At 29.7% G+C, this 24,073-nt stretch overlaps 1 protein-coding gene across 1 annotated transcript; it reads left to right on the top strand.

Annotated features, from left to right (window-relative positions):
* Positions 1 to 369: 369 nt before the first annotated feature.
* Positions 370 to 22,681, top strand: LOC142332871 (uncharacterized). The gene is made up of 6 exons (XM_075379549.1): positions 370 to 483; positions 5,377 to 5,631; positions 6,835 to 7,003; positions 11,292 to 11,476; positions 17,946 to 18,084; positions 22,365 to 22,681. Exons 1-6 carry the CDS (start codon positions 481 to 483, stop codon positions 22,559 to 22,561), a joined length of 948 nt encoding a protein of 315 aa, XP_075235664.1. The 5' UTR covers positions 370 to 480; the 3' UTR covers positions 22,562 to 22,681.
* The last annotated feature ends 1,392 nt before the right edge of the window (positions 22,682 to 24,073 follow it).

Here is a 24,073-nt window from a genome sequence, read left to right as displayed (position 1 = left end):
ACAACTTCTTCAGTAGAGTTATTTTGCTGCTATCCTTAGAATCATCTTTAGCTGGTTAGAAACCCTTTCAGCATGCAGTCAAGTAGCATATAGGTTACTTTTATGTGTGTGTAAAGTGATCCCATAATCTGAAAAAATAATTAATAACTATCAGTTTTTTAATGTAAAATTGAGCATAATGAAAGATATAATTATTTATAATTTTAATAATACAGGTCCATTAGAGTTCGACTGTGTTTATTCAAACAGTGATTTGGAAATAGATTCAAATATTTTATCTGGAATTGATGTAAAAGACTGGGAAAACAGAGCTGTTCTTATCGATAACAATCGAATCATATCAGGTAGTTGGATTGTTGATGGGAATATTTCATTTTCATCAATAAATGGAGAAGGAGATTTTAATAAATTAAATGTATTTCAATTGGATAATGAATTTGAGAGGTGGAAGGCTGAACAAATGAAATTACAACTACGATTATGGTGAGTGCTTTTAATTGTTTTTATACTACTACTACTCTTTAACCTATTAGCAACCTGGAAATGCAATTTGTACACTGGGACACTTATAGTGAATGAAAAAGGATTCTAACCGATTAAGCCTGTGTTAGAGTGATAAAATTGAGAAATTTTTTTTTGTCTTCAGTCAATTGACTGGTTTGATGCAGCTCTCCAATATTCCTTATCTAGTGCTAGTCATTTCATTTCAGTATACCCCCTACATCCTACATCCCTAACAATTTTTTTTTTTTATATATTCGAAACGTTGCCTGGCTGCACTATTGTTTCCTTCTATCTCCCCTTCCAATATTAAAGCGACTATTCCAGGATGCCTTAATATGTGTCCTATAAGTCTGTCTCCTCTTTTAACTATATTTTTCCAAATGCTTCTTTCTTCATCGATTTGCCGCAACACCTCTTCATTTGTCACTTTATCCAGATATCTGATTTTTAACATTCTCCTGTAGCACCATGTTTCAAAAGCTTCTAATCTTTTCTTCTCAGATACTCAGATTGTCCAACTTTCACTTCCATATACTTTTAAAAACTTTTCCTGACATTTAAATTAATTTTTGCTGTAAGCAAATTATATATCTGACTGAAGGCTCGTTTTGCCTGTGCTATTCGGCATTTTATATCACTCCTGCTTCATCCATCTTTACTAATCTTTAGTAATTTTTAAAATTCTTCTACCTCCATAATCTTTTCTCCTCCTATTTTCACATTCAGTGGTCCATCTTGGTTATTTCTACTACATTGCATTACTATTCGTTTTGTTCTTGTTTATTTTCATGGGGTAGTTCTTGCATAGGACTTCTTCCATGCCGTTCATTGTTCATTCTAAATCATTTTTACTCTCATCTAGAATTACTATATCATCAGCAAATCGTAGCATCTTTATCTTTTCACCTTGTACTGTTACTCAGAATCTAAATTGTTCTTTAACATCATTAACTGCTAGTTCTATGTAATGATTAAAAAGTAACGGGGATAGGGAACATCCTTGTCAGACTCCCTTTCTTATTACGGCTTCTTTCTTATGTTCTTCAATTGTTACTGTTGCTGTTTGGTTCCTGTGAATCGTTCTTCTATCTCTGTATTTGAACTCTAATTTTTTTTAAATGTTGAACATTTTATTCCAGTCTACATTATCAAATGCCTTTTCTAGGTCTATAAATGCCAAGTATATTGGTTTGTTTTTCTTTAATCTTCCTTCTACTATTAATTTGAGGCCTAAAACTGCTTCCCTTGTCCCTATACATTTTCTGAAACCAAATTGGTCTTCTCCTAACATTTCTTCCACTCTCCTCTCAATTCTTCTGTATAGAATTCTAGTTAAGATTTTTTTATGCATGGCTAGTTAAGCTAGTTGTTCTGTATTCTTCACATTTATCTGCTCCTGCTTTCTTTGGTATCGTGACTATAACGGTCCCAAATTTTGGGGGTCTGACAAGAACTTCCCCTTTTTCATAAATATTACACACCAGTTTGCATAATCTATCAATCGCTTCCTCACCTGCACTGCTCAGTAATTCAACAGGTATTCCATCTATTCCAGGAGCCTTTCTGCCATTCAAATCTTTTAATGCTCTCTTAAATTCAGATCTCAGTATTGTTTCACCCATTTCATCCTCCTCAACTACCTCTTCTTCCTCTATAAAACCATTTTCTAATTCATTTCCTCCGTATAACTCTTCAATATATTCCACCCATCTATCGACTTTACCTTTGGTATTATATATTGGTGTACCATCATTGTTTAACACATTTCATTTAATACATTGTTAAATTCTGTCTGTCACAAAATACATTTCATGTATTTTGTGTTTTCTTTTCGAGTAATATTTTAATTCTTATTTAACTTAATATTAATTGCAGTAGAGAATTAAAATTCAAAATTGTTTGCAACCTAAGTACAAAATGTTGAATTTTTTCATACGTTTTGCTTAAACTATTACAGTAATGTAAAAGTAAAACATTAAAATTAATTGTGATAAAGTAATGAATACATTTCTTAATTAAGGTTAATGCTAATGAAGGTTGAGCACAACGTAAACTTCAGCTTAAGGCCAGTGTTGATAATAGTTGCATTTTGTCATCTTCACAGGAATTCTCATTAGCACAAGTTTCATTTTCAAGTTTTATATAGTTGCAAGTTTAGTTGCAAGTTGCACCGTTGTTTAAAAATTGAAATTCTGCTGTATCGTATCAATTTTTATTTGTTCCTTTAAATTTTCTCAATTACAACCTTCCTACCTGGGATCAGGAATTGAACAAAAATGATTTGACAATTTCTTTCATGAAAGATTGTGATTTTTTTGTAACTTAAGTATAGTTAACATTAAAAAGGATATACTTTCAGTTTTTCATAAGTCTCATAAAGAGAAACGTAACGCCTTTTTTTAATTATTATTAACTACATGTTATTAAACATTACTGTAAATATATAGTATACATGCCAGTACCAGAATTTTGATGATTTAAATCCTCCATGTTTTAATGTAATTTTAAATTCTATGAATGTTTATGCTGTTTTATAATACTAATAATAATAATGATGAATCATGTAGATGAAATAATTGTTTCAGGTTAATGCAAGTATATTGTCATGTGTTTGTAGTTCGACAAGGATATTGAGAGATAGCACACTAAAAATTCTTAATACAATTTATTTACTCTTAAAATAATTTATAATATACAAAATAAGTCACTTACAAATAGCAAAATAGAATTCAGATTTTACCATATACCTAATACAAAAATAACAATAATACAAAATTTTTAATAAAAAAAAAAAAAAAAACAAAATTGTTAATACAAAATTAATAAGTGATATATGATTTTAACAGATATGTTAATTTATATCATATATGTTAATAATATTTTAACATCTGCAAATCTGTAATTTACTTAACATCAAATTTTAGTAAGATATGATCTTAAAAATAAAATACATCTCAAAATCAAAATTCATTTTATGCAAGAATTATTTATTGTTAATGTTTACAAAACATAATTAAAAACATAGAAACTAGCATACACTTTTATAAATTAGTAATGAAATGAATAACAGCTTCTCATTATACTGCTTTTATAGCTTTGTGATATTTGGTAAGATATTTATTGAAGACATCGGTAATTCCTAAAAGGAAGCAAATAGGGAAGAAGTGATGATTATATTACGTAGATATTATAAAGTCATAATAATTCTGTAGTCAAAAAAAAGGCTATAGCTATATTTTGTGATAAGTTTCGGTGCAGTTTCAGATAGTTATCTCTTCATTAATTTCTTTGCAACTATGTATATGTTATATTGTGCTGTTTAATGGCTTTAAAATATCAGAATCATTATTCAAAGTATACTAATACAATATCCTTGGTAAGGCATATTATCTGAGAGTCTCTCAAAACTAATCGCTTTTCTTCAGAATTGAAGCAGTAAATATAGTTGCTACTGTATGACACAACTGTGTCATACCTTACCTGTGTGGAAATTAATACCTCTTACATGGATGGTATCGAATCAATAATTAATATACATTTCTTATTTAGGTTTGATTGGTAAAACCTCAAACATTTTAAATAAATATTCTTCCACCTTAGAAACCATTTAGACAATAAAGCATGCCTACATACATCTTCTACATTCCACATTTCAGGCAAAGTGCCTGTTTTAGTAATTCCTCATATCATATGCAGTTTTACATCCAACTTTTCATGAGTTGTCCAGCCTTTTTACTTGCAGTCAGATTTTTTTTTTCAAAAGTTTGCAGTCAAACTTTTTTTTTAGGTATGCCATATTAGGCATCCTCATTAAATGGTTATATTACCTTTTCCATTGCCATTCACTTTTATTGTTAATGTCTTAAATTTAAAGAGCCATCAAGTTGCTTATAATTTATTCTGTTCGTTCTAGAATAATCCTTAATGGGTTTAATAATTACATTTTCACTTGTTTTATAAGTTTATGATTGCTTTTCTTTAGCACCTAGGCATCACTATCATTGTCTAATTTGAGAACAGTTAACTATACATATTTATGTTATTTATACATATTTATGTTTTTATTAAATTGGTTTTTAAAAGTAAGCTAGAATAGTCTCACACACATTTATTTTAAGTTATTTTACTGAAATTAATCTTTTAAAGATTCATATTATTTCACTGTACTGTTAAATTTTATTTAAATTCTATTAAATAGATCACCTAGTGCAGAATATTGAGATAAGACATATCTTGCCTTAATTTTTCATTGTAGTACTTTCAAGGGATACCGCATCCTCAGTCATGATTGAAATAATTCTGTTATTGCATAAATAAGAAAAAAAATTTATACATTTTTATTATGCAATAACGGAATTATTTCAGTCATGACTGAGGGATGATAAATTATTCCATGTTCACCAGAAACTGACAGAACAAGAGCGATATGTATGCATGGATGTATTATCAGCCTGGAAGTTTTATAGTATTTCCAGCCTTTATTACATTTTTCATATTCTTCAGCTAATTTGTTTATGTTAAACAACAAAACATATCTAACTTTTACAATAATTTCATTGTGGTGAAAAAATTGTCAAATTTATTTTTAACTTATTTTAAAAATTAAACTTATTTAACATTTTTTAATTTATTTTTAACATTACATTGTATAAAAATAATATAAAAACTACTCTCCATGCTCCTTGTACAAAAGTTAAACTTAATTTATACATATTATGGAGTTAAACTGCTCATTTATCTCTTCACTTTCTAGAAACCTTTTGAATTTTTTTATGGAATAATCTCTTATATTATTAGTCTTCGTTAAGAAATAGATTATAAATTAATTATGATAATCTTTTGTTTTTTTTTCTTTAATATTATTTATTACAGGTTCAAGAAGAAGATTGTTTGGTTATTAGTATTAGTAAAACCTGCACATTATTAATGTATAAATGGAAAAAAGAAAACGGCTTATTTGAGTTACTGTTTGAACAAAATAGAATTAATGGAGTGAGAAAAATAAAAGCCATAAACCACCAAAATGAAACACTTTTAATTACAAAATCTGCATCTAATGTTAATTTATATAACTGTGGTAGTGATACTGATAATATTTTATGGAAATATTCAGAAGGTGATACACAGGTATTATTTTGTTTGTATATATTATTAGTATTAACTAATACTAATTAGTTACTAATACTAATTTTCTCATTGTTAAACATGAGAAAATTTAGATTATCACATTTTATTCTTGTATTGTTAGGATATGAAGTTGGGAGTTAACTATTTATTTTGCCATCTTTGTTAACTAGAATGAAGAATGGATCTGATTTCAGGTAAACAATATTTTAGATAATATATGGAAGTTCTTTTCTGAACAGTTACTTGATCAGCTTCAATATTGTTTTCGTACTTTAATATACCATAGTAGATAAGCTTACAATTTTTAATTACTTTGAAAAGACCATCTAAGAAAAAAAAAATAAAGGTTTTTAAAATTCATTGATGATATTATTCTGTTAGCTAAAACTAAAAATGAGTTAGAAAGATACATATAAATAGCATAAATTCATTGATAGGAAAGGTATTTAATTTGAAATTAAAGATAAGAATAAAATAAAAGCAGTGAAATGTGACTGAAAAATATATATGTTAGAATAAAATGTAGACTTAGAAAATGGAAAGACATATTTTTAAAAATACTTATTTGTAATCGTAGATTTATTTTAAAAGTTTCTAAGGCAAATTAGAGATGATAGAAGTATCTTACAAAAATAAAAACAAAGCTTGTGGGCTGTAAATTAAGCCATTCAGCAGTATTATAAATTTGATTCATAGAAGGAAATTAAATATTAGAATATGTATAATAGAACTATGCTACTGACCTTCATGGCAGAGAATTATCCCTCAGCGTTTCAGCCAGAAGATCCTGGCATTGAATTTCAGTCAGGCTTGGAATTCTACGAAACTAAAAAATTTCCATACTGTATTTTAATGCACAAGCTTCAAGATTATAGATGAATTAAGCATACAAAAACAGAAGATAATTAAGGAAGTAGGATATAATAGATGTGTGCCAAGACTAGAAATTGGCAGTAGATAGAAAGACATTTTTGGTAAATTCATTCGACAAGTGTATCATCAAGTTTCAGTCAAATTTGTTAATCCCACTATATATATGTGTATATATATATATATATATATATAGGGAAAGCTTCTTTTCCCTAAAAAGACAAATTATTATTAAAACTTAAGTGATAGGTTGTACTTTAAGATACTCATAATACATTGTTAGTTTATTATTGTATTTAATTTTATTTTAGAATACTATTTTTTTTTTTTTAGTTACAGTTTGTTCAAAAGTTAACTAATTTGGGTGAACTCCTTGATGACAATGATAATGAATATTATAATGGAACTTTTTATTCTGTGAATGGTAATTGCATCTGTAAGTGGTCGACATCTGGAAATAACATAAACTATAAAGCAGGTTTATGTAGGGAAGATAATTTAGGTAAATATTAAATTTAAACAGTAATCATAATTCATACATAAAATCATAGTGTAGGAAAATAAAATATCACCACTTTTTAGCTTTCTCATAAAATTAATTTATAAAACAAAAAATGATTATTATTATTATTAAACTATTATGAAATTTATTTTTTATTTCATCCTTCATTTTAAAGTAACATAAAATTAATTTAAACTTACAAAATGTTTACATTTTAATGTGTACAATAACATTAAAATGTAAACATTTTTAATTTTCTTATATAATTTTTAATTAGCAACTTGGCATCTGCAGCATGCTAGATCCACTCTGCTATTTGGATGTGGATTTGTATAAATTCTGGTTAACAAAAGATAGTAGGTATATTTAACTGCTTGTAGCACAACCAGGCTGGGGTACCTTGAGATGCAGTAGCCGGTTCTAGCACAGTGATGTCACAGACACACTCACCATATGACGTCAAGGCGGAGGCCTTGAGTTTGTAATGTATAATAGAACTATGCTACTGACCTTCATGGCAGAGAATTATCCCTCAGCGTTTCAGCCAGAAGATCCTGGCATTGAATATTTCAGCCAGGCTTGGAATTCTACAAAACTAACAAATTTCCATACTGCATTCTAATGCACAAAAAATGATATTTTTTTTATGGGTAGCCAGTTCTAGCACAGTGACATCACAGGCTGAGTGTATCTCGAGTGGGTGATGTCACAGGCAGGTTGCCTCAAGACTGTCTATCTGTCTAGATGCAGAGAGCATGTGATGTCAGAGCAGTTGTTGCCTGCAGCTGTAGCTCGAGGCAGGGTGCATATGAACATATATACAATCAAATAAAACACAATCCTAAATTATATGCAGTGTGTAAACTATAATTTAGGTTAACCCTCCATATAGATAGATATTACATAGTCTAACTCTACCATGGAATCACTGATGAAGTTGTACAATTACATATCTTTCATAATCATTAAAAATTCATAAATATTTACAAAATTTTTTTCACTAACATTCCACGAGTGTTTTATTAAAGAACCACCCATTCCCTTGTTTTTTTTGTATCTGGTATTTGAATATGCAACATCAGTTCAGAGAGATATTTTTTTATTTAGTTTGTTTCAATTCAGAATAATATTCAATTAAATCATCAAAAGTGCTATCAATAGACAATTTATTTTCCATGGAAAATTTTATTTCTTCCAATTTGTTTGATTTATAAAGATTTTTTCCATACGAAATAAATAAATCTTTATTATATTCACAAATTAATTGCGTAGTAAATGAAGTAGAAGTGTATTATTTATATAACTGTTTAATATCATCTTTTATATTATCTAAAAATATAATTAAATCATACTTGTCAGACAGATTTTTATAACAAAATACTAATTTACTACCATTATCAATTCGTTCAAAGTTTATGGTTTCTTGCATTCGTATTATAATGTAAATAATTTTAATAATGATGTGTTATTGATGTTAACATTCACTCTATATATATAGACATGTAAAAGAGTGGGGATTCTCCAGTTATTTTTATTCTTTTGTAATTAATGAGTATTGCACAATCTTCTTTAATGTATACAGTTATTTACTTACATACGGGGCCAATCTTCTTTAATTTATTGATTTATTTGAAGAAAACAGAGTCGTGTTTTTCTGTGCTTTTTCTAGTAAATAGACGCTTTCATGGTGAGAATTTAACTAGGGTCGCTCTCGTGAAAAAAACCTTACATACAGGGCCGATTTTAGGCCACTTTTTAATGTATTCCCTGGCCTTGTATGTAAGGTTTCTATACTACTGCGGTACGTTTCAACCTTTTACAATTTTCAGTGTAATGCCCGCTTTGTTTACATTTTAGGGTCAATGATCTTTGGTAAATGAAATTGTGGTTATTAATTTTGGGGGGTCAAAGGTCAAGGTTAGTCCATGAGGAACATATTCTATCTACTTCTGTTATTAACCGAATTCGTTCTTGTGTGCATTCCAAAAATATATTGAATTTGAATGATTTTTCATGATGAAGCAGTTGGGTCAGGAGCTCTACAATATTTTGTTTTAAACTTTGCATGATTATGTATATGTCCTTTACTACACCTTGTTTGTTATTGTAGTAGTATGTTACCAGATTGAGATCGAATGCATTTTCAACAGTACTAAATATTGCAGGTTGACATATATCTAGTCTGATTTTTTTCCATTTCCGCACGTTATCGCTACTGTCTAGGCAGATAGACCGTCTCGATGCAACCCGCCTGTGATGTCACAAGCTCGAGACACACCCAACCAGTGACGTCATTGCTAGAACCGGCTACCATCCAAGTCATATGACGTCACATGCTGGGGGGAGTAGTGGGGGTAAAATCTACGCTTCCACCCGACCAGGGACTCTGCACCTAGGCAGACAGACTGTCTCGAAGCACCCCATCCTGTGACGTGATTGTGCTACAACCGGTACGTGTGTGACTAAAAACATATTGTTACTCACAAAAAATAAATTTTAAAATCTTTTCTGTAAACCTGAGAGGCAAGATGTTACTACACATAACAGCACCAGCAGTGCCCCAACCACCTCCACCATATCTAGTCTACCGTATTTGTTAGCTGTTATGTTTCTTACTGGAAAATTTATTTACTGACTCAATAAAATAGTAAAGCAAAAAATAAGTCACCTCATCTTTTAAAAACAAACCAAACCAAATAAATAATAATTTCCTATATTCATAAACCTAAACTATGTTCTAAATGTTCATTGCAATTGAAATAAAGTTTTATTGTAGTTTTAGTGTCAAGATATTGTATAAAATATTTTTAAAAAAAGATAGAAACAAAACTAAAGAGTAAACCTAAAATCAGAGTCACTGAGAATGGTCACAAATAGGATTGAAAATGTTTAGTAAGTTTTTGTAAATTTATATTATAAAATCTGATTTGGTTTGCTGTAAATGTTTATATTTTATGTATATGGTATGTTTACACACACATATATTTGTATGTATATATTTAAGTTCTATTAAATAACCTGCTGCAACAGAATATTGAGGTAAGATGTAACTTACCTTAATTTTTCATGATAGCACTTTCACAGGAATCCTGCATTCTAGGTCATTATTGAAATAATTTCATTATTGCATAATAAAAATTTAATTCTAAAATAATGAAAATTGCATGTTACTTTACAAGAGTGCTACTATTTGTTGCAGTTTTTATAAGACCATCTCCCTCAAACACTGTCTGATGGTTAAATGTCAAATTGAAATTTTGTGTGTATTAATATGTGTAATATTTTCTAATATTTAATTCTGTCAGGTTTATTAATTTATAATTTTTTGAAACTTTGGTAGTTATTTCTAGAACTAAAAAGTCATCTAGAATTATCTTCGTGAATGTTATTACTTATGAGCAATAGTTGTCTTCTGTCATGTAAATGATTGGCCACATAACAACTTATTCCTGATAACCATTTCACCCATTTCATGAATTTATGAGGACCCAGATTCCTCTTAAAAAATTAATTACATAATGCCCTCTTCTTGAATGTTGATTAATAAGGGTATATAATGCTTAATGTGTTAGCACTCTAGAATGAAAACTTTCACTGAGGCCAGCACAGTGTTATTTGACCCAGGAAGAATCATATTTTTCCATATCACTTATCCAAGAAAGCTTAAACCATTCCTTAACAATAGATTTGAAAAAAAAAATTACTTTTTAAACATCCTCATGATTATGATAATATTATATAAATATTTTTCAAAAATTCTAATCTGAAGTTAAAAAATAAGTACTAGTAGCAATTCTGGTAAACTTAAGTTACATTTTTTTATTGAAATAACATTCACAATGAAATTTTTCATGAATGGTTACCTTCTCACCATCTGAGACACCTTGAAATGCGTAATGGTCATCAAAGCTGATCAGTTTTTTTTTTTTTTAATTTAAATAAGCTAAAAACATTCTAGAAAACTTTTTTTTTTCTAGATATCACTACAAATTTAATAAGGATTTTTTAATTTCTTAAGTTTCTATTAACTCCCACTTGGCTTCAAAGCATAAAGTAATTCAATACATAGAACAAAAAAAAATAAATTCTTATAAATTTAATAAGTATGATGTGTGAGGAGAATAAAAGAATGAACCAGATCTAATGAATAAATTTCAGAACTAAATTCTAGTGACTGAATATATCAAATGACTAATTTACTTTGTTCAGTTTAAGCAAAGAAGCACTTGTTTTTATTACTAATTTTTCTTCCTATAAATAGTTTATGTATTGACTTCTTAATTTACAGGAGCGACATCTAGTCAGAAACTTATTGCTAATGTTAACAATAACAATCAAAATTTCAAATTATTAATAAATTCCACTGATAACGATACAAGGATTACAGAATATAGTTTACATCCAAGCCGGAACTATTTGGCTATAGCTGAGATAGATTATCCAAAGCTGCAATCAACGACTGATTCTATAAAGGTAATATTTCATAAATTACTATTTTTTTAAAATGAAATTAGTATTGATTTTATTTTATTCAGTACATTAAATGCATTACTGAAATTCATGCCACTTCAGCTTTTTTGTTCTCCTGCTCTCCTGGGTGGCTGAACAATCAAGTATTACTCAGCTCAGGGGAGTGTCCTTGTGACTCTAATGAGCCTCCCCGCCTACCGGCAGTACATCTGGCATATTAGGTCAGCTCACTGGTTCCAGATCTTTTCCTTAACCCACCAGGTTGGTCTAGTGGTGAATGTGTCTTCCTAAATCAGCTGATTTGGAAGTCGAGAGTTCCAGTGTTCAAGTCCTAGTAAAGGCTTTTATATGGATTTGAATACTATATTGTGGATACTGGTGTTCTTTGGTGGTTGGGTTTCAATTAACCACACGTCTCAGGAATGGTTGAACTGAGACTGTACAAGACTACACTTCATTTACACTCATACATATCATCATCATTCATCCTCTGAAGTAACACCTGAACAGTAATTCCTGAAGGCTAAACAGGAAAAAGAAGAAGGATCTTTTCCTTATTTTCATCTTGCCTCTGCCTCTAACCGCTTAGGCCAGGGGCACCCTGTACCTCTCAACATATACTTTGTTGTAGTTTCCGGGGTAATCTATTTTATGTTATATCTGGCTTTTAGATCCTCCCAACAAGCACATTCACTTCAGCTTGGACATCATCAAGCTTTCAGCAAAACTTGATGCAAATGTTTAATGTGAATATATAAAGACTGCAGGATAATGACTAACAAAGAACAAAGCTAGAAAATAATTTTGGTTTCAAAGTTAACTACAGTATCTTACACCAGGTATAGGTAACTTAATGACTACAGATGATTGGACTTGCAAGATGACTTCTATGGCAATACTCTAGCCTTAATGTTATGCATCTTATTTTTAACAGTTTCAACATTCATTCTTCCAAGTTGCTTTTAACCATTATATCACCTTATTTAACCAACCAGTGGTTAACATGATCCATAAAAGTTTGCTGAGCACAGGTTTCCGTAGAAACTACGTAAGAGCTTTCATTGCCTGGAATTCCTATGAAAGAGCTAGAAGTCCAGCAGAAACTGTTGTGTGTTGCATATACGCTGATATTTGTTAGAGATATACCAGTTAATGCATAGAATATTCATTTCAAGGAGTCTTAGACCGTTTGGATAATTGGCACATTATGATGTCATATTCAACTTGATTTTAACATCTCTTTTATTCACAGTTTATGTTTATTTTTAAATCCTTTACACTCCTTCAGTTAGTTGTAATGTCTGTTTCATACTCAGTACTCAGCACAGATGGTATTTAGTAGTATTTCTTTACATCTTCTCTCTTTTTTAAATTTATATCAAGACAAAGGTTTGTGGCTTTTGTAACTGGCTTTCTGGCCTTCTTATAAATTACTTTTTTAGCTAGACAGTTTTTTTGTCAGTTTTTCCATAATTTAAATAAAATTAAAAATAAAAATTGTAAAATAAGATTAACTTAATAAAAAAAAATTATTTTATCTCTTTATTGAATGAACAAAAATCCTGTTTTAACTCTGCCTTTTGATATTTTGTCTGTTTGTGTTTTTGATGCATAGGCAGTCAAACACATTTTCCCATTTCTGTGAAATTTGCATTAATAAACTTCTGCTTGACAGAACAAGGTATTCTATTTAAAAATGATTGTTAGTAAATGGCAGCTGGTTGTAACTCTTATAATTTGAAAGATAAGTCATAACGAATGATCTTATAAACTAATAACACTGGTCAACAAAATTTAATTTTTTGTTTGTTAAATGAGAGTGAATGGCTGATTCTTACAGTATTTTTTATGCGGATTTCATATATGTTAATAGATTTTTTCTATGGATTCAGTTTTTTGTAATTGAGATCTCTTTTGAAACAAAAAATGTATGATGAATGTAAAATGACAATACATTACATGCATTTTGTACTCGCCTAAAATCTATTTCTTTTGGATTTTCTGCTGTAATTTGCTGTAGGTAGATCCCTCTTTAGATTCCAGTAATAGTTGGCTAACATTTTTGGGTTCTACTTTCCCTTGTATTGTATTAACATTGTAGATATTTCCTTGTAAAAGCATTCATCACTAACAGCGCTGAGATTGTTAGGGAAAAAATCCAACTGTGAATGTAAGAAATGGATTTTGGGTGATATGTTACACCCAAGTTCTTTGTAGTTTTGAAGGAGTTCACTCACAAATTCTCTGTAGTTAATGCTCTTATGGTTTCCAAGGAAGTTATTTACCACATTTTGAAATGATTTCCATGCAGCAACCTCCAAGTCATTCAAATATTCTTCAAATACTGGATCACTCATTAGTTTTCTTATTTGTGGTCCAACAAATATACCTTCCTTTATTTTAGCATCGCTTATATTAGGGAATTTGTTGTTTAGAAACAGAAACCTTGCACTACTATGATCCATTGCTTTAACAAAATTTTTGAATAAACCTAGCTTAGTGTGAAGTGGTGGAAGATAAACTTTTTCTGGTTTTACTAATGTCTGACTAACAATATTCTTGTTGGATATTTTTCTGTGTGGTGTGTGATGGGGAGTTCGCCCACTTTCTTGTTTGTGTTTGTTGCTCTCGGTGTTAATTGAGTCGGGTTGATGAAATGCACATAATGTCGATATCTTATATTTAAATCCCAAAGTTTCTTTAGTGTAATGGTATACAATTTTCCATGGAGTGTAAAGTGTTGCAGAAGTTTTATCCATTGCAGGTATTCAATGGCACTTTCAATCTCCCAGTGCTCCACACTTCAGCGGACTCTGGAAATCATCAGTCAAACTTGTTAAGATTCACATGAAAAGAGTAATCGGTACTAACAGTCTGACAATAGTAGAGTTTACCACTCTACTAACTCAAATCAAGACGTGTGTAAATTCCCGACCCTTAACTCCAATACCGAACAACCCTTTCGATCTTCTTCCTCTAACACCGGCACATTTCCTAATAGGTGATATCATTAGCAGCCTTCCAGAACCAAATTTACAACCCTTTCCTGTAAATAGACTTAATCACTGGCAACAGATTCAGCAACGAGTGCAGTACTTCTGGTCTCATTGGTCCAATGAGTATCTGAACAATCTTCAGCAATGATCACAATGGAAAAACTACTGCAAGAAAACAATTTGGTCGTCATCAGCGAGGACAATCTCCCTCCATTCCAATGGAAAATGGCTCATGTCATCAATATACATCCTGGAAACAATGGAAAAGTGCGTGTGGTGACATGTAAAATTTCAACCGGAACATTAAAAAGACAAATTTCAAAAATATGTCCATTACCAAAACAATAAGTTTATTGTTACATTATGATTTTCTTGTATATTATGTGCATGTTCTACTTTTTTTTATTATGTAGTCTCGTGTATTATTGACATTCATGTAAATTAATTTTATTTTTTGAAGGTGCTCCTTCAAGGTGGGGGGCATGTTGGATATTTATCTGTGTACGTGTCTGTGTGTTGTGGGGTGGGGAGTTCTACCACTCCTTTGTTCGTGTGTGTTGCTCTCGGAGTTGAGTTGATGATGTGGACGTAATATCCACTTATTTGTTAGGTTTTAATCACAAAGTTTGTTTAGTTTAGTGGTATACAATTACCATGGATTGTCAATCTATATAATAATAATAATGTCAATCAGTGACAGTTACTTTCAAAATGTGTCATTTATTATACAGTCCACTTAACCAATTTATAACAAGCGGTTGCTTGTTATTCTCTTCTACAGTCAGTACCTCTCTCTTTGGCTACTGCCCTGTTATGTAATGAATTTTCCTATCCCTGCTGTCCCACTTGCACAAAAAGCAACAGAACATAGTGTATCTGCTATTACTTTTAGATTTCCACAAATATGCATAAATATTTCTCATACTGAATCCTGCTCAGAACAAGTTTCATATTTTCATAAGACTCCTTCATGTGAACAGTGTATACTAATGAAATTGATGGGTATTTATTTCCAATGTAATGTAAATCTGCTTTCAAAAAACTAAGCTTTGACGAGTCGATAAAAAGTCGCCATTCGTCAGGATGGTGCATACGTCCCAAAGCTTCCAGAATCCACATCATTACAGTATACTAAGATTTTGTATTGAGAGAAAAAATGTTCTAATTCTGACTGTCTATGACAGAAAGCACTTATTTTAGTGTTTGGTTGTAAAAGTGATCTTTAAATATAATCCTTATCATTAGTCAATTATATCCAGGTCATAGGAAACTGTGCTTATGTTACTACTAATATAATAAGTTTATTTTACTATCAGCTAAACTGAACACAAATAACACTAATAAAGATAATTTTTGTTTCCTAATGTGCGATACATGATTGTAATCAGTTTTTTTATGCTGAAAACCAATATGAACTCAATCTTTCTATCACCCATCATTTTTGAAAATTTTTTAAATTTTAATTAAAGGATTATTTTCAACGTATAGTTAGCATTTTAAGCTCCTATATTGTATTTTTTTAGCTCATTTTTTTATTGTTTAACTTTGTTAACATAATTCGTAAACAATACTAGACAAAGAATTAAATCATATCACATATTATGACATCATATCTAATACTGAAGAGTGAGCCTTCATGGACAAGATTAATCATGTCTGTGCAGGTCAAAACATGTAGCTGAAAACACAGCTGTGTTCATTCCTAAATCCAGTGCTTAATGCAATGAATTAATTTTGTTTAGTCTTATTGCTGTAAGTTTGTTAATAGTGCAGTCATAATGCCTTGAAATTGTGTAAATGATGTGGATGCCTTTTGTTATATATGTGGTGAGTTTACTGTAAAATCAAATAGAAAAAACATGACACCTTTAATTAAAAAAAGCATATCATTTGTACTTTCAGTCTAAAATTGGTGATCAGGACAAGATGTGGGCTCCTCATATAGTATGCAGTAATTGTTCTGTACATTTAAGAGGATGGCTGAAAGGTGCACGGAAGGCTTTGCCATTTGGTGTACCTATGGTTTAGCTGAACCAAAGGATCATGTGAACAAAGGATTGTTACCTTTGTTTAACAAGTGTGTCTGGAATTTCTAAAAAATCTAAACATACTGTAAATTATCCTTCATTGCAATCTGCAATCAGGCCTATACCTCACAGTGAAATTATTCCAGTTCCTGAGCCACCTGTGAATGTATGTTTCAAAAGCAGCAATGAAGAATGAGGCAGTATTGAAGAAGACAACAATGATTTTGATTTCGAATTATCTTCCAATAAGCCACATCTTATAACACAAGGTGAATTAAATGATTTGGTTAGGGATTTAAATTTATCAAAAAATTAAATGAACAAAAAAAACATATAAAGTTATAGCTATTTTGTTAGGCATGTAGTAAGGCTATACTAAGTACATGTGTTTTCTTTGCGAATGGGACAGCCGAGCTTGGGATAAACATAATGTTACCAAAGAGTGGAAGAAATGAGACAACTTAACTCCAAATGGGAAAAATATTATTCGTGAGCCCTTAGTTGACCCAAAAAAATATTTTTATCCCCTCTCCATATAAAGCTAGGAGTAATGAAAAATTTTGTAAAAGCTATGAAAAAGGATAGTCCCGGATTTTTGTACATCAGGCAGAAATTTCCGAATGTAAGTGAAGGAAAAATTAAAGAAGGAATATTGTTGATCCTCAAATAAGAGAGTTGGTCAAAGATGATATATTAAAATCGATGTTAAATAATGTACAAAGTGCAGCTTGGGCTTTATTTAAAGATGTTTAAATAAACAATTACCACGATATTATTAATCAACTTCTTAATTCACACAGAGCTATGGGATGTAATATGTCTTTGAAAATACACTTCCTCCACTCATATCTGGATTTTATCCCGGACAACCTCGGAGACATAAATGACGAACTCGGTGAATGTTTCCACCAAGACATTTCAGTGATGGAAAGCCGCATAGGGAAATGGAATACTAACATGCTAGCCGATTACTGTTGGACATTAATTCGGCACGTGCCTAAGGCCATTTATAAAAGAAAAGCATTAGTGAAATCGTTTTAACACAGGTATGACGATGCAAAAATTATAAATTTTACAGATTTTAACTATATTTCCCTTAATTTTTTTTAAATCGTAAAATAAAATATTTTATACTACCATCTCATAAAAAAGGGCCCACAGTCTTCAGTGAAAGAAAAAGAAGCCTCTATACCACTAAAAATGTTGATAATATGAAGGCAGTATAATTTTTTAAATAATAAATTTATTTTGAAAGCCTTTAGTTTTACCAAACTGTGAAGCTGGATAAATAAATAAATATTTATTTATTCTTTTTATTAACAATATGCTAATGCTCAATTACACTCCTGCCACATCTCCATTCTTGTTTGATAATAAGAAGTATGAATTTTATAAGTTTTGCTAATAGAAAATAAACATAATTAAAAAAAAACCTTAATTTTTTTGTAGATTTATAAACTTGATGGTAAATTGCAAAATAAAATTTTGACGTTAAAACCTCATGCACTGAATTGGTTAGATATTCCTGGACAGTATTGGATATCTTTCATTGAAAATAGAACCACACTTCAAGTTTATCAGCAAAAAGGTAAGTTGTGTTTTTTCAATTTCTAATTTTTATTTCCTTATTCACATTGAATATTTTTATATAAGATCAACAAAATAATTCACCCATTTTCAATCGATTTTTTACATTCTACAGAATAAATACATTTATCGTAAATTGAAAAAAAACAATAACAACACATTGAGCTAGTAACACTGGCCATTATACTGTTAAGTTGATGCTTTGGATTTTAATTCAAAGACTAGAAGAATATTACTCCACCTTGGTAATCAAGACATCACATGGCTCAACTAACTAAAGAGAGAATTGACTAGTTATGGGTACAACTTCTTTATTATTTAACTTACAGACCCAGCACAGCAACAAGAAATTTCATTTGTTTAATCTGATAAAATTCACTCGGTGGTAAATGTTTTGTAGTGGATTATGATGTTAAACATAAGGTACAAATTTAACACTGCAACAGCAATTCAATGATTAATTTATGCAAGATAATATAGAGGACTGATAAAGTGTAATCAATATCAGTGGAGATTATATTGAAAAAGATTAAGTAATCTTCAAGTAAAAATCTTATGAGTAATTTTTTAATAACTAAATGTAACTGATTTACTGGCTTGATTTTGAGATTGTAAAATGCAAGGTTATTTTCAATAACCCTTATGTTAAACTTACTATATTGTTTCAGTTCTTTTGAAATGACAGTTCAGTAATCCAATACAGGAATTTTGTTTATTTTTATAAATACAAGCAGACATATTTATATTTTGCTATTTTTCTGATCTTTGTGGTGGAGTAGTAGCATTTCAGTCTTTCAGCTGGGGGGTCCTAGGTTCAAATCTCAGTCAAGTATGGCATTTCTCATATGCTACAAAATTCTCCATTTCCATATTCCCATATACAAGCTTCTGTGTTGAATTAATTCATCAAGAAAACTACATGATATTCTGTCATCAGTATTATTATGGATATTTTCTGATCTTTTAGTCACAAGAAATGTTAAGCTTTGATTATATGACCACTAATTTTCTTCTTCACTAACTGCCTACTCTTCAGAAATCAGAATTTCTTTCAGCTAAAGCTAGGAAGCTTTTCTTCACCTTCCTTGTAGTTGAATAAAAAAAGATTACATGAAATTAAATAGGGTTGTGATTAACAAATTTTTTACATGTCACATAGTCTTCTATATTTTTAATGATTTCAAATTGTTGTTTTTACCTATTGTTTTCATTAATTATTTAATCAAAATTTTTTTTGGAAGTGTCTTTGGACCAAAAAGTAATGTAATTCACCGATTAGAAAGGGTTTTCAGCAGACTGATGTTTACAAAAAAAAATAATTTACCTGATTCAAATGTATTGTGGAAAACCATGGAAAAAAATAATGGAAGAAGATGCTTCAAAAAGGTTTGTAAACTAGAATTCGACCAAATTGATCAAGCAGTTGTGCAATAGTTTTGACAAATAAGGATTTTAAATATTCCAGTAAACAGCCCTTTAATAACTTGGCAGAATTCCTTGGTTTTCCAAATTTTAAAGATTTTGATGGTACCTTACCCAATCAGAAGGCTGGCAAAATTCAAGCCATAATATTATAATATTTTGTAAAAATAAATTTTAAAGCTAAGGATGTTGATTTAAATTCTGTAAATACTTGGTTAAAAACTATTACTACATTCAGTGGTGATGAAATAGGTTTATTTTGTAATTGCTTCCAGAAAAAAATATTAAATTTTAATGTGAAAAATATGTCAGCAAAAAAATATTAATTAAAGAAGTTGCTGCAGCATATATCAGAAATAGAAAAATGTCCATTATTATTAATTGATGAATTTGAGTTGTTTTGAAAAATATTAAAAACCTATCAGTTAAGTATTAAAGTAACAAATCAACAAGAATGAGTTCTGAGATTTTTGAAGAAGAAATCTATCCATTCATGGAATAATGAATTTAGAAAGGTTAATCAGAAAATTTTGTAACTGGTAGATTGAACAGGGCACATTGATATCAGTTAATTAAAAAAGTTAAAATTGTTTCTTCCCAACCAATAACACATATATTCTACAGCCAATGTACCATATAAAATGTATTCAAGATTATTATCAAAAGAAAGTGTTTTGACTTGCTGAATTTTCCCTTCCAAAAGATTTTTTTTACAATGCAGTAAGCCTACTGCAAAACATGTGAAATACAACTACAACTGTAAAAAAATAATTTTGACACACTGGCCTTGTTCTAAATCCAGAAATGAAAACTACCTGGATGAAAAAGATAACTTTTTTGTAAGCGGGTAAATCAAACAGTTGAATATTTGTGTAGTCATCTCAGGAAATTGATTAGAATTTTTATGTAGCGGTCAATAACCCTACATAACATTCCAGTAGGACTCTGCAGGCCATTGACGATATTGAAAGAATTATTGCCAGTCCAAAATTGCATACTCCAGCTTCTATGGTAGCTTTTGTTAACAATATTATTATCAAAAGTGTTTTCTTGAGAATAAAGGAGTGAACAAGACACAGAAATTGAATCACATATATGCCACCATCAAATAAATAAATTTTAGGGGCTATTTGGCCAATTTGATCTAATTTCATGACACAATAAAAGATTTTCTAAAACAAATCATAAATATTAAAAATAAAATTGAAAACATTTACGTCAAATCAAAATGCCACCATTAAACTAATTATTTTATAATATTTAATGCTTGACTAATTATTTTAGTCAAGCATAAAATTTTTCTGGGACTGTCAAAATAACTTAAGTTTACTTTGAATATTGCTAATTACTTTGTTATATACGAGCATATTGTGTAAATATTTATTTTATTATTTTTATTGTAAATATCGTACAGCATGAGCAACATAAATCCAAACCCATAATGAAACCACTACCCAACACTATTTATGAAAGACTCACACAACTAACACGACTAGTGGATGTATGTGTTACTACTGATTGTTGCTGCCATTTGTCAGGTGGTTACATGTCGGTGCAGTATATGTCTTGTTACAGTGCAGTATAGTGAGTGCAGTTGTGTTTGTGTAAAATGCCTTATTCAATCCAGGAGAGGATAGCTATAGTTAAGGTTTATATTCGTTCTGGATTGTTTGAAGAATCACGTCAAGTAGTCATTGAAAAATTTTCAAATGCCTGTATCTCAACAAAGAGTATTGTGCACGGTTTAGTTAAAAAATGGTTTACAAGTTTGGTTTTAAATGCAAAACGAATAGGCAATGTTCCGTTAGGACTTCATAGGCCATTGCCGATTTTGAAAGAATAATTATTGCCGGTCCAAAAATATCACTTTGCAAGTTATCCCAACAGTCTACTGTTAAATACACATCTTGTCGTAAAATTCTTCATGAATTAAAATTGAAACCGTACTGCGTTACAACTGTGCAACAACTGAATGAGACAGACAAACTGAAGCGACTTAATTATTGTAATTGGCTTCTCGAAAACATTGTTGGTAGACAGATAGACCCACCAAAAACAGAGTTATCTACTTCCTTTGGGGTTACTTAAAAAAGAGAGAGTTTATGCATTTAATCCCCACAATATTGATGAACTGAAGGTGAACATTCAATGAAAAATCAACACGATTGACAAGAATGTTTTGCATCAGACGACTCTCAATATGATTAGTCGGTTACGTTATGGGCTTGGTTTTATGTTGCTCATTCTGTATGTATCTCCATAATGTGTTTTTGCATAAAGCTGTATTGTGCGTCAGAATATTTTGCTCAAATTACATTATTAAGTAATTTATATTCATTATATGGAAAAGAATTGTACTAAATTGTGTAACAATCAATAGAGCTGAATATTGAGGTAAGAGGTATATAAAATGCTAAACGCTTATGATATGAAATATCTTATTAGATAAAAAAAAAAAGAAATAGATATTGTAAAAGTAACTGTGTAATAGGAATTTTAAGATTTCCTAAATTCTTGCCAATGTACAAACACACTGAGAAAAAATTTTGAAGCTAATTTTTTTTAAAATTGTGTCTGCATAAAAATCGGTTATAAAAATGTACAAAAATTTATATTTTGTATAATAATCTACATTCTGTGTAGATTTCTTTTAACCAATAAAATCTGTTTGAGGGAGCATGAAGATTATGTTGTAAAGCAATGAATTAAGGATTTCTTTAGAGAAATGATTTTCTCTAAAACAACGTAAAATAATTTGTAAAATGATTTTACGTTGTTTCTTACAATAGTATTCTAATCAGTCATGTGTTTTCCATCGTTTAAAATATTTAATGGTAAGAAAAATGTCTTCTTTTTCAGATGAAAATATTGAATTTTTAAACATTTTATCATATTGCATGGCATCAGAAAATTTAATTACCATTACATTACCATATCAAAGTAAACTGAATCAAATACCATTAATGATTTTACATGGAGCTAATATAGTGCGTATTATAAAAGGAAATATGGCTGGTGATCCTTATAATGGAATATCACCAGATTGTAACATCTGAAAAACAATACAAGGAATAAAGGAATATGTTTATAAAAATATATCTTAAAAAACTGTTCGATAATTTATTGAATAATGTGAAAGTTTATAGTATTTATAATAAATAATGGTTTACATAAAATGTGTATTTAAATAATTTGTTTACCTTTCCCAAAAATACTTTCAATAATATATATTATATAGTATATATAATGCATGTTTTATAATATTAAGGTCTACTGTAAAAAAAAAAACAATGAACTAAACATCAACCAATTCTTGTGAAAAAATTAAAAAATCCAATCCTCCTTTTTTATTTATAATTTTGGATGTAATAAACATTACATATTACATTAAAAAAAAAAAATTGATATTTTTTTTACCTGTGGTATTATGTAAGGAAATTCATTTTCTTACAAATTTTATAATAATCTTTTTATTCAACTAAAAAATGAAACTTATAGCAACACATTGTATTTCTATATATGACTTACCTGTTCTCATTTGAATACAAAATATGAGAAAAGTCTGAGAAAAAAATTTATACTGAAAAAAAAACCATGAATTTTATTCACGGTTTTTTCTGAAACCAATATTTTGGAAAACATAAAAATCTAACAATATTTTTTTATATATAAAGTAATATTTCCACTTACCAACAATGTTTAATCTAAGTATGTGAGCGCCTTTGGAGTCACTTCTCCATCATCAGGGATTATTTGAAGTTATTAATTTAATATTCATGTATATAATTTTTTATGTATAATTATAATTAAATTGGAGGTAAAATTGGACGTTCATAATAGTCAATTGGCAATTAATAAAATAAGTTATACATTAATAAAAATGTAACGTCTTGTCTGTAAGATGTTTACAATTAACAAACACTGAAGAACAAAATAAAATTTTTTTTTTCTCGGAAAGAAAAATTGTGATTCTGATAGTATTTTTTCTTCCGAATTCAAATTTGATATTGGTTTTTTCCCATCATGCAAGGTTTCCGAGAGACAGGCATTTATAATTTCAAACAATTTAATACTTTCTGCATTCTTAACTACACAATATTCAAAATTTGACTCGCCTAGAAGGTAAGAAATGATGACTTTCTGCTGTATTTCACCTGTTAAGCATTCCAACAATAATGATTTTGTCATTAGGTGGTGAATGACAACACATTCACCTATCAGATTCGCATTATACACTCAACGTTGCCCTCTCTCAATGATTACTAAATCCAATAGGAATAGGAAAGCCAGTAAAATTTAAAGCGACAACATATATTCAAAAGTCACTATTCAGTTGTACACTTTCCATTGCCCTCTCTCAATGATTACTAAATACAATCAGAATATGCCCCCCGATAAAAAATAAACCAATAACTACGCACATTCAACTTTCAATTTCCAAGTTTACACTAAATCTTGCAAGCCCTAAATAATTACTAAATTCAATCAGAAGAAAAAAGTTGATAAAATGTAAAACAATGACAACACACATTTAGCTGTCAGTATCTAAGATTACACTTAATGTTCCC

Source organism: Lycorma delicatula, chromosome 12, assembly GCF_047948215.1.
Source record: "Lycorma delicatula isolate Av1 chromosome 12, ASM4794821v1, whole genome shotgun sequence".
In the NCBI taxonomy this organism is placed as follows: domain Eukaryota; kingdom Metazoa; phylum Arthropoda; class Insecta; order Hemiptera; family Fulgoridae; genus Lycorma; species Lycorma delicatula.
Note: the sequence above shows the minus strand (reverse complement) of the source record. Positions and strands in the feature narration are given on the sequence as shown.

Coding starts and splice junctions, on each gene's coding strand:
- LOC142332871 (XM_075379549.1), top strand. Junction 5,632..6,834: donor ATTCAGAAGGTGATACACAG/GTATTATTTTGT, acceptor TTTTTTTTTTAG/TTACAGTTTGTTCAAAAGTT. Junction 11,477..17,945: donor CAACGACTGATTCTATAAAG/GTAATATTTCAT, acceptor ATTTTTTTGTAG/ATTTATAAACTTGATGGTAA.